General features: G+C 50.4%; 1 protein-coding gene across 1 annotated transcript in view; it reads left to right on the top strand.

Moving 5' to 3' along the window:
• The first annotated feature begins 8,274 nt into the window (after positions 1-8,274).
• KCNB1 (potassium voltage-gated channel subfamily B member 1) overlaps positions 8,275-12,072 on the top strand; it is a 109,067-nt gene continuing 105,269 nt past the window's right edge. The window contains exon 1 of the mRNA XM_069872002.1: positions 8,275-8,934. Within this exon, the coding sequence (XP_069728103.1) occupies positions 8,368-8,934 (567 nt within the window). The 5' untranslated portion in view covers positions 8,275-8,367. The remainder of the gene's footprint in view (positions 8,935-12,072) is intronic.

The raw sequence follows: 12,072 nt of genomic DNA, 5'->3' as shown, positions 1-12,072 counted from the left end.
AGAACATCTCCAAATTCTTTGTCTCCTCTGCACCAGAACTCTTAATTCTGTGTAATCCTGAGGAGTTCAAACAGCAAAATGCTTTTTAGAGCACTCCAACGCCAGGAGTTCAGAAATGATAATAAATCTCCATTTATAAGCTGTTGACCTTTTTAGATGTTTATGCACACTGGAAAATGAGTCTCAACAGGGCAGAGACGGTCAGGTCAGACTTTGCAGTAAAGGTTTTGCTGCAAGGCTGTTTGGCATTTTGGTGTCTAAGTCTAAAGAAACTGGGGCCAGGAGGTGGAACAGCCTCTTTGTGCAGAAGGCCTTGAGCAGGCATCTCTGCTCTCTGGACAGGTGCTCATAGCTGGGGGATTTCTTAAAAATGAAAAATCTGCTCTACTTTCACTTTTTCCCAGCTGCACCTTTGAAAACAACGTGACCAGTACACAATGCGCTGACTCAGCACACGCAACTGTGTTTGGGAGAGGGTCTCAGGCTGCAAATCCCAAAGGGAAGGAGAAATGTCCCTGGCACCCTTAAAAACGGGCTGTTCAAGCATCCAAACAATGTAATCTTAAGATGGCTCCATCCTGCAGTTTTCCTCTCGGTCATCTCTAGACAACTCCATCGGTGGCTTTACTGCTCTGTGCAATAGCCTGGGGTCAAAATCCAGACCTGCAGCACCCTCCAAGCTGGGCACTGCAGCAACTCCCACTCTATTTTCAACATCTTCTACTCCTGTCAAGATGAAGGAAGCAGAGCTGCGCTTTCAGTAGGTTATTGCAGTGTTTTCATTTTGTACGATTACATCCAATTTGTTCTTTTTGGTTAGCCGGCGCTGGGTATTATTCCCCTGCAGAACTCAAGCGTACAGTGAAAAGGGAATGTTTAGAAAAGCTTATTAAAATTAATGGGGAGTGGTGCTGTCCCATGTGAAGAAATTTAATCCAAGACATCCTTCAGGAGTGGCTTACTGCAGCCTTCTGCGTCACCCACAAATACTTCAGGGAAAAGCAGGGAAGGAGAACAGAGTTTTAGATAAGCTGCTTTCAAATTATCTTTATAATCCTGCAAATTAAAATGTATTTTACTAAAGACAAGTTACAGATGCAAAATAACCCAAGAGAGGCTGGAAGTGACTCTTCTCAGAGATGACTGATGCAATTCCTGCAGCTGTGACTGGATGTCACTGAAACCAAAGCTCTCCTCGCTCCAAGGAGCCAGCCCCATCGGTGCCACAGGACACCCAGTGTTTCCTACAGACCTGCCCCAGAGGATCTAAGCTCCTTTCGTACTAGGAATAACATTAAATAGTTGCTTGAAATTAGATTCAACCTCCCCATGTCACTTCACAGGCACTGGTTTGAGGCTTCCTGACCCCAACGCAGCTCCAGCTCTTACTGTTGTTGAATGGTACAAAGCCAGGGAGAAGGAAGAGTGTGTTTACCCAAAGCTTGGGGCAGTTGGGATCAGGGAATGGTTAAGAAGGGCTGGGTTCATGCAAGGATTTCAAATTCTGCTATTTTCTGCCGGTTCCTCATAAAAGATGAGCAACAAAAAGCTCAAACTGTTGGGTACGCCCATCAGCCTTATTCTCACCAAGACACGCGACTCTCACAAAAGCTTCTGCCACTGATGGCAGGAACCTCTGATAAATCTGCTCCCCGTTAGCTGCAGTAACAAGGCAAACAGTCTTGGTAGGAATCACTAAAGGATATCTCTCAAGATTCAAGATACATTTAGCTGCTCATTCATTCCCCACCCCATGCAGCTTTTGGCAGGTGGCTTTAATCCTTCTCAGTCTCTATTTCCCTCAGCCTGAAAGGGGATAGTATGGTACTTCCCTACCAGGAGCCATCTGAAATTACTCTCTACTGCAGAGTCCTTTTAGGATCTGAATATGCAAGAGCAGAGCAATTTTTATTCTCATTATCCTGAGAAAACTCACCAGCTTCAGGACATTCAAGTGATGGCATTTTTCCAGCATTAGACCCTGAAGCAGATTTTATCTGCTGGCTGAGTTAGGTGTTTGCTTTGCCTCTAAGGCTGAGCTCTCAGTCAGTGTTTGTTAAAGAGGAGCTGGGCAGGAGAAGCCAGGGACTGAATTGGGTTGCTGTGGGGCAGCAGTGAATCCCAGCAGGAATGTGGCTCAGGTCACAGCTACCTGGTGCCACCTCCAGACATCAAGGAGCCATGTCCCCAAGCTCAGGTGGAAGCTGTTTAGGGAGGGATCCTGACTTTTCCTCTCCTGCTGTGAGGATGCTGTGAGGTGCCCCATCCTGCAGGGCCCTTCAGTGCCAGATCCTCTGCAACTTCCCTTGTGTTTTCTTCAGCTGCACAGGGAAAGTGCTGCCAGGGACAGGAACGGGGAGCTCTTTAGCAGCCCCAACTGCTAGCTACGCTGTTTGGAGTCTCAGTGCCAAAACCCTTTCCTGAAACAATCAAGCCGGCATGTTATCTATTAGAAGAAGGTGGACTCATCATCCCTTCTGCTGTTCTTTCTCAGCACTCCTGCCCTCAATAGCAGGCGAGGGCTCCCCACCGCCTGTTGCAACACACTTGCAGCAGGCTGGTTCTCCAGACGCTGATTAAAGCAGTCAGGCTTCCCCCAGCCCAGGGACAGAAACAGCACCTGAAACAGAGACACTTGTCTGTAATGCACAGGGCTGGTGGCAAATGCAGAGTCAATGGTATTTGCTTTACAGAGCTCAGTGCTTAAAGCTAAATGTTAGATAACATATTATATACGGCTGCTTTTCCCTTGGTGCCAGCCCTGCCTGAACAACACAAGCTGGGATCATCCTCAGCCCCTCCATGGGATGTAGGGGTCGGTGGAGTTCTGCTGCCACCCATCCCTCCTGGGCAGAACAGGGACCTGGGGTCCCAAGAATTTGGCCTACGGTGTTGATAGGTAGGAGAGAACTGATTTCTCAGGTAATCTTCCCTAGCAGGTGGGTGACAGGCACAAACTGGCCCATTGGTTGGGTTTTTTTTATTTCTCAACCAGAAGAAAATTTTGTGCCTTTTCCCCCCATGAAGTAATTGTATTTGGTCTCAAACCTGATGTGAACAAGACAGACACAGCCAAGAGGTGATGTTTCACACATCTGGACACCTTAGGGAACAGGCTGGTGCTTCCACAGCTTTCAGACATTCCCCCAGACTTACCCTTGTCAAGAGGAGAGGAAAGATGAGTCTAACGAAGCTACCCTTGGGAGGAGGAGCTGCATGGTGTGTGCTTGTGGTTAGTGGGCACAGAGAGGAGCCTCAGTAGATGAGCAGGAGAAAGTACACACTCTGGGAAAGGCAGAAAGCTGGAGCCAAGGAGCGACAGCTCTGAATGCGCTTTGTGGGAACCTGAACCAGGAGCTTCTCTGATAACCAATTTGCCCTGGCTTGTTTCCTGACCTTTTTCTGAAGGCCAAAGGAGCCCAAGGCTGACTAAGCACTAAGAATCATTTGCGGTGTTGCCAGGCAAGCGGTGATGCAGCGCTGGTCTGCCCCTCCTTGAGGCAGCAAGAGGGAGGGAGTCTGCCTGCAGTGGGAGGGAATTCTGGCTCTTCTGGGACTTGAAATGCATCTGAAATGTAAGTTGGAAACTTCAGCTCTTTATAGGACAGGGTCCCCATGTGGCTGTTGTCCTTCCAAACACAAGAGAGGGCTGCCCTCACCTGTCTTTTCTCTTCTATAACTGAGACAGTCTTCAGAGGCTTTACCCTCTGTCAAGGGGCATTTTCTCCTCGGTCCCTGCTGAGACCTCTCTTCTTTCCTCTGCCTCCCACTTTTGCAGCATTTGACCCTCCCAGATCCTTTCAAGCTTCTCTGAGGACCAGTGAGCGTGGCCTTGCTTTCTGTACCAATGAGCTGTTATGAACTTATAAATAAAGAGTTTAGGAAAAGCTGGCGAGAGGAGGAGCTGGTAGGGAGCCAGAGTGAATGGTGGATCATGCTGCTGGGACAGAGCAGGGGCCAGGGCAGTCGTGCCCTCGCAGGCAGAGCTCGCGTCCCTGCAGCAGAGCAGGTTGGCAGCTGCGGCTGAGCCCCTCGGGAAGCGACTTTCAGCAAGGGAGGATGCGATGATGGAGCCCAGCTGCTGCTGGCTCTGCCATCCAGGCTCTGCCTGAGCTTTTCAAGGAGAGCCTTGTCTTTTTAAGGTTTATTCTTGGATTGTATTTTGCTGTCTGTTTCCAGTATTTTTCACTGGTATTCCAATTATTTCTGTGCTCCTGGGCTCTTGGTAGCACAAACCGCTCTGCACAACGTATTTCAGTTCTTCTTGCACTTTTCAACACTGATTTCAGATCTTTGTCAAGAAACCTAGTTTGTTGTTTTTCCTCATTTAAAGGGAAGGATTTTGGACTATAAAAGAAAATCTGCATTGTACCTAAAGTGTTTCTAGGCTGGAAAGAAACTCCCTGGAAAATAAATGAATCCTTAAAGGGACATAATAGGATACACACTGTACAGAGACAGCTTATTGTGTGTGACCGTCTTTCCCATTCACGAGGACAAGTACAAGGCCCTTGGGCTGCAAGAACAATACGGGTTATTGTTAAATCTTACAGCTCATTTTAGAATGTGCAACCCAGCATCCCCTCAGCATCAGGAACCAGCCAAAACTCCTGGGCCACCAAAGCTGCTTTGCCCATCTCTGCTGGAAACCCATTGTTCCACATTCCATTGCTGTGACAGGGGCTGAGTGTTTGTTTACCAGGAGAGGAGCCTTCCTTTTCTCTCAGTCCTTTGTTTTTCTCTGACCAGTAAAATGATGTGAATCCGCCTCCCCTCTTGCTTCACAGGATGCACTGGAGGAGTCCAGGCTGTTGTATAGGTGTGGGTGACTGTTGTGATGCTTTCCCTTATGCAGGCAGAGGAGTCACTGCAGATCAGCTCAGGGATATTTAGGCTCAGCCTATCTCCCTGTCATGTTGTAGCACAGCAAACACTGTCTTACAGACCTTTTCTCCCTGGTAGGTGAGTTCCAGACACGTATATAACACTGACTGTGAGCCCAGGAGAACATATATTTGCTGTACTCTGCACATTTCCTCTGGAGTACTTGAGGTTTAAGGTGTTTCCTTGTCAGTAACTGCTGTAATACCTGAAAAGGAACAGAGTTTGCCTCGGTCTGCACTCAAGCATTTGGCTGGTTCCGTAGGCTGTGGAAATAACAAACCATAAATCAAGTTTGCAGAAGCTCAAGGTACAAAAACATAAATTGAAAGGAATACCCAAACCAAGAGTGGGTTAGATAACCTTGCAGAAGAGCGAGCACGCTGCACATTTCTGCATCCTCAGGCCTGCACTGCCCCTTGCTGACAAACTCTCCATCACCGGACAAGAAACACTGCAGGGAACAGATGTCCTGGGGGTGGGAATGTCCTCTCCTCTCCCAAGACTCCTGCTTCACCCCAGACACAGCCAGCAGGAGGGGCTGCCCTTGGCAGGGCTGCTTGCAGCTTCTACCTGAGATTCCAGTTTGACTTTTCAGTGCTGGCAAGAAAGTGCGTGTGTCAGGGTGAGCACGGAGCCGAGGAGGAGTCGGGGCTCCCGTGCTCTCCCTTCACGTGCCTCGAGTCCAGGGATGGGTCACCGGCCTCTCGGCACAGCGTGTGAATGACATTGGCAGGGTAGCAAGAGTGATGCAGGAAGATACTAATGCCCTGGGAATAAACACAAATTGCATCTCTCGCAGTGATTTTACTGCATTGAATCTGATACCTCTCCCTGCATTAGGTACCTGTCACCCTCTCTCCCGGCATCCTCTTCCTGCACAAGGGGCCTGTGTCTGTCACAAAGGGAGATAACGTGCCCTGGATCCCAGCACTAACATTACTTGCTCTCCTACAGCACCTGCCAGATGGAAGTTTCAAAGTGCCTTGTAATCATGTACAGATTTAGCTTCCTAGTCCTGATTAGGAGTTTTCATCTCTGTTCTAAGAGGAGTAGAGTAGAGTCTGAAGGGAAAATGATGAGAAGGTAAGAGGAGGACTGAAGTGCTCTAAATACTGCTTGCAGGTTTTCATGGGGGACAGAGAGCTACTTCAGTGAAGGAGCACTGGGCCGTGATTAAGCTGGTCAACAGGCTTTATTCCCAAATGTTCCTTCCATCTCCCCTCTGAATGATCTTGCTTTTCTATATCTTAATTTCCTCATCTGCTAAAGGAATTTAGTCACCCACTTCTCCTTGAAGAAATTCTGAAATATACAGATAATATACAGTTATGGGAGGTACTGGAAGAAAAACCCAAACCACTATTTGGGATTTCAGAAAGATGCGGACATTGGAACACCAAGTATAATAGGGTAACATCAACATTGTGTGCACTGGGCAATGGGAGCCAGGTGGGTTCCTGGTGGGTTCCAGGTGAAGAAGCATAGGAAGTGGGGAAAAGCAACACTGAGAGTCATTTTCCCTAGTTAATCACATAAAATCAGACACTGGGCTCTCCTTTTAGAAACTTTGTAGTAGTAATTGTTACTAGAGTCCAAGAGCCATGGTCAATCAATGCAAGAGGAGACAGGCTAACGAGCACTGCTGTGCACCTCTGGGGCAGAAGCCTAAGCAGGTGAACTGCATTAAGTGATGATAATGTAAGCAATAAATGGTGCTAATGGAGGTCTGGGCTCCCGGTGAGCTCTGTTTACCCTGCTGGGTGTAAGGAAGAAGGACAGAGCAGCAGAGGGATGCTCGGGGTGCTGCGCTATTGCCTGGGAAGTCTCCGTTCCTGCTGTGTTTTCAGGTTAGCGAGGAGACCCACTGCTATTCCTTCTCTCTGTATTTGCAAATATACCAAACGGCCCTGAGCGCAGGCCTTTTGCTTCGACAAGGGGCTGCTGGGTGCAGAGGGCCCGGTGCTCTGCTCGCACACAAGCTGTGAGGCCCTGCTGAGCTTATCGGTGTTTCCTGCTCATCGTTTTTATTTCTGGCACCAAGCCCTGCTCCTGTTCTCACGGGAGATGCTGGAGGTCGGTGGGAATAGCCCCCTCCTCCCCGGGGGAGCGGCGGGGACGGAGCCCCCTCCCCTCTGCTCCGGCGGCTCCGCGGGGCGAATCCTCCGCGGGGCGGCGGGTGCGGCCAGGAGAGGGTTAACCGCCCCTGCAGTGCCGCGTCCCGGCTCACGGGGGAGCTGCCCTCCTCCCTTCCACCCCCAACTTCCACTTCGCTGCCGACCGCTCCGGGACGGGGTTGCCGGAGGAGCCGCCGGTTCGGACCCGACTTGTTGATCCGCTCGGCGGCGGCGGCGGTCGCGGCGCTGCCCTCGGAGGCCGCGGGGCGGGGGCCGGAGCCGCAGCCGGGGGGCGGCCCCGGGCAGCTTCCCGAGAGGAGCCGCTTCGCCTCGCTTCCCTCCGCCGGGCTCCGCCGCCCCTCGCCCCGAGGCCGCCGCGGGGGGATGCGAGCGGCGCCCCCGCACCATGTAGCGGCCCCCGCCCCGCAGCGCCTCGCTCGGAGCCCGCGGCCGCAGGTAGGTGCGGGCCGGGGAGGGGCCGGTCCCGGGGCGCGGGGGCTCCTTTCGGGCCCTCCTGTGCAGCAACAGCGCTCGGGGCTGCCGCGAGCCGCCCGGCTCCGCAAGGAAGGCGCCGTGTTTTTCCTTAATCTCTTTTTATTTTTTTATGTCGGTTTCCCTGTTATGCCGACGTCGGTGGGGGGTGCGTAGGGCGTCCGTGGGCAGCCCAGAGAGGCAGAGTGCGTCGTTCGAGTGCCTGGAAATAGATCCCCTTTCCCTTCCCCAGCTCTTTCCTCGGGGAAATTTGCAAGGCTGGAGTTATAAAAAGCGTCTACGTCTCCCTGCGAGCCCCCAGGGCTGGTACGGCGGGGATCACCGGCAGCCCCGAGGACGTGGTCTGCTCCGGGTGGGTCATGGGAGCACTTGGGGTCGGGCAGGGCCCCCCGGAGGAGGCCGGGCCGGTGTCCCCGGGGTGGGGGGAGATGTGCCGGCGCAGCCCTGGCTAGCGGCCCGGCGCAGCTCGGGGAGCGGTGCTCCGGGGCGCTCCACGCCCTCCCCGATCGGTCAGCAGTGCCCAGCCCTCTGCTAGCAGGGGCTGCCCTGGACGGGGGTGCGCGGGCGACCCTCCCGGGCCGAGGCAGGACTGGGGGTGTTGGAGGGGTGGGGGGGGAGCACAGGCGGCCGCCCGGGGGAGCTCGGCGGCAGCGCCCGGCGGCACGTGGGAGCGAGCGGCCTTCAGCACCGCGGACAGCGCCCGCGGGCCGGGGCGAGGTTCAGCACCGCGGACAGCGCCCTGAGCTGATTAGCGCGGTCAGCGGGCGGGGACCCACGGTGGCTTCTCTTGCAGCTCCGGGACATGGAGGGGACGGAGAGGTGAGCAGAGCCAGCCCCCGCGCCGCACCGCCCAGCGCCCAGCCCGAGGGGTCCAGCGATGCCTCTGGGGATGAATAAGCATGGATCTCGCTCTACTACCTCTTTGCCTCCGGACCCCACGGAGATCGTCAGGAGCAAAGCCTGCTCCCGAAGGGTCAAGCTCAACGTGGGGGGGCTGGCCCACGAGGTTCTCTGGCGGACCTTGGACAGGTTGCCGCGGACCAGGCTGGGTAAGCTCAGAGACTGCAACACGCACGACTCCCTCATGGAGATCTGTGATGACTACAACCTGGAGGAGAATGAATACTTCTTCGACAGGCATCCCGGGGCGTTCACCTCAATCTTGAACTTCTACCGGACTGGCAAGCTGCACATGATGGAGGAGATGTGCGCCTTGTCCTTCAGTCAGGAGCTGGACTACTGGGGGGTGGATGAGATCTACCTGGAGTCCTGCTGCCAGGCCCGCTATCACCAGAAGAAGGAGCAGATGAATGAGGAGCTGAAAAGAGAAGCTGAGACATTGAGGGAAAGGGAAGGAGAGGAATTTGATAACACTTGCTGTGCTGAAAAAAGGAAAAAGCTCTGGGATCTCCTGGAGAAGCCCAACTCCTCTGTAGCGGCCAAGGTAAGACTTCTACATTTCTTGAGTCTTGTCAGTATTAGATCATGATTGTGGTGATGCTTACGTGAGGTGTTGTCCTGCTACCCTTGTTTTGGCACCTAGGCATTTGTGGGTGGATGGATGCTGTGAGTGAAGGGGATAAAGGCCTCCCAGGTACAAACAAGGCTTAATGATGTTTTTGGGGGTAGTTTGGAAGGAATCTGAGCTACTCTGGGGCAGTGTGGAAACAGCTCTGTTGACCCCTGGGTCTGCACATGCTGATAGCTGTGGCTGAAGGTTAGTAGACTTGCTATGCAGTGGCCTGTCCTGGTGTATTTTGTAACAAGAGACTTCTTTGGGCCAAAACACTTCTTCTACTGCTTGACCAAACTGGCTTCAAAGAAGAAAAAATCTACTTGAACTCTTGGTTCCAGGTCCAGTCAGGAGACAATACCTCCCCTTCTAGGACTTGATTTAAAATTCTGTGGTGAAATACATCCAGTTATTTGTATCATGCACTCCTAGGCTGTGGGTCTGCTAAAGCTAGCATTTAAATTTCATCCTTTACCTGATATTAGCCTATTTTAAGTCTCACTGTGCAATACTGCTGCAGCTCTGTCTCTTGTCAATAGTTGAAGTGTTGCTTAGTCTGAAGTTGGTGCTGGTGCAACAGATCTTTTTGAAGGCATTTGGAAGATAAGATCCATGATAGGAGAAACCAATGTCAGAGTTGGCTCTGGTAATTTAGCTGTTTCATGTTAGTCACATTCTTTAGTGAGGAAATCTCTGTTCACAGTGATTCAGTAACCATGGGGACAAAAGTGAAGGGGGAGAGGTTGAAAACTGTGGGATGAATAACTGAAAAGCATGAGAGACTGAGCAGCAGGGACCAAAACCTGAGTTTTCTATGTAGTGATGTTCTCACAGTATGTCAAAGAAGTAGAAAAAGGCACCAGCTATCTCTTTAATGTCCCCCCCCTCCTTGTTGTATGTACATTTGCAAATGCAAACATTAGCTCTGTCTCTCAGGAAGGCTGGTTTTGGTGGGCTGCTTATGAAAACAGACTACTTGTTTTCCCCTCTTCTACCAATATGTTGCATATCATGAACCAAGTGTATGTGTGAAAGTTTAGGGAAGGGGTTTTATGAGGTGTGGAGCTAAATAGCTCCTTCCAGCAGGTGAAGGGAGAGGCATGGTCAACTGCTGAGCCGATTATCACTTTTGTAATGACAAACAGAGCCCCAGAATGTCTTTCTCATCAATGGCACAGATGACACTGTGCTGAATACTTTAATCATTTATAAAGGCTCCTTTGGCACAGTCCTGGAATCCTGAGACGCAGGCCCTGTGCTTTGCTGTCTGTGGCACTGACTCAAAATCCATTAGAGATTGTTGATGTTCATGATTTATTGTATATGAACAGAGGTCATTCTTGCCAAATAAGTGTCTTTTGTGATTTATAAATGAGATGCACTCTAGCTTCATTTTCTGACAAAATTCTTGGAGTTAAGTGCATTCAGTATTGCAGGCTCTGGGTTAATTGAGAGTGAACGGTAATGCGTTATTATCCTTCCTGTTTAAAGCTACCATCCTGTGACTTTGCTACTGTAATGAAAACAGTGCTGTAGATTCTCAGACCTCAAATATTTCAGCAGTTCCCAAACACTTTTTTCTACTCATTTCAAGTGTATCAAGGAAAATGGGCATGATGAGCAATTAGCTTACTAGGCAGGGACAGAAGAGCTGCTAAGCCTATTTATCCGATTTTCTCCTTGCTGGTGGATAGATTTTCTCTCATGTCGGAGTATGCCCTTTGCTTTGATCACCTTCATAAGAATTCATTGCACATATTGAATAGGCTGGACTCTGTCTTCAACTCCTGATGGAAGGATGTGGGGAGAGGGACTTGGCAGCCTGACCTGTTATCTGACCTTACCAGCTGTGCCTGGGCTCCATTTCAGGCTGCAGTTTTCTAAATATGAGCCTTTGCCTGATAGCTCCTGGCCAGTTTTCCTTAGCTGTCTGCTCAGTGGAGCACTTTGCTGAGGCTATGGGACTCCAGGAACTTCTGTCACCTTTCCTAAAGCCAGACTCCATCTGCTTTGCCAGGCCTGGGAGTTCAAACTGCTCCTGCAGAAAGGAAGCAAACTGTTCTGAGGTTTAATGACTGTCACTAAAGGAACTGAAATTGCTGTTAGGGAATCTGTACTACTCTTATATATTCTTATTCTTCACACTTGTGTCATTCAATGCAAAGATTTTTGCATTTGAATGTAAGAAATACAGATTATCTTCATGGTCTCTTTAAGAAGTCTAGAAAATAGTTACAAATGCAGATTCTCCCCCAAACCCAACACAATCCCTCTGTAAGCCACGCACCTATGTCCAGCTCCAGCAAGGTGAGCCTTCTTGCTGGTTGTCAGTGTTTTGTATTTTAACACTTTCTGCACAACACTTAACTCCTGCATAACAGCTTCTCATGGTTATACTGGGAGCAGTTAAATCTCGAGAGTGAGTTGATTTTGATTTGTTTAGGTTGCTTTGTTTGGGTTTTTTTGTTTGCTTTTTAAAGTGTGATGTACTTCAGGGTGGAAAACAGCATTTAAAAGAGAAGAAACAACCCTTAGACTTTGAATTTTATTGCTTTTTTTTTTTATCCACTAGGGTTTTGCCCATATCTCTTGACTAATCTCCTTGGCTTTTAAACTAACCACCTCATGGCAAGTGATGTCTTATTTATGCGTGATGCTTCACCCTGTACGTGACTGAAAAGAACAGTGTTACATTTTATAATACCTGCTCTTTGAGAGCCTCCAGAGTTCTAAGATAAGAAATCAGACAGCTGTAAAACCCTTGACTCACTGCCTTGTTACCCCTTGGTGCTTGCAGAGGGGTGTGTGCTCCCTGCTTATAATGCCGCAGTCCCTTGCAGCTGTAGTTGAGGCTGTAGCATCCTTGTGCGAGGTGCTGTGGAGCTCTGGGGCAGCACTCCAGCCCTTCTCCAGGGTCAGACAGTGCAACAGGCACCTGAACCATCTCCCACTGCACAAGATGAGTGCAGCACAGCAAGTGCCTCCAAGTTACTTCGACTGGTGGTTGAAAACTCCTGTGCACAAAATTGAGCAATGGGGGACTCTTTCTACCAAATGAAAAAATATTTA

This window comes from Phaenicophaeus curvirostris, chromosome 18, assembly GCF_032191515.1.
Source record: "Phaenicophaeus curvirostris isolate KB17595 chromosome 18, BPBGC_Pcur_1.0, whole genome shotgun sequence".
Classification (NCBI taxonomy): Eukaryota; Metazoa; Chordata; class Aves; order Cuculiformes; family Cuculidae; genus Phaenicophaeus; species Phaenicophaeus curvirostris.
This window is presented reverse-complemented; position numbering and strand designations above follow the sequence as displayed.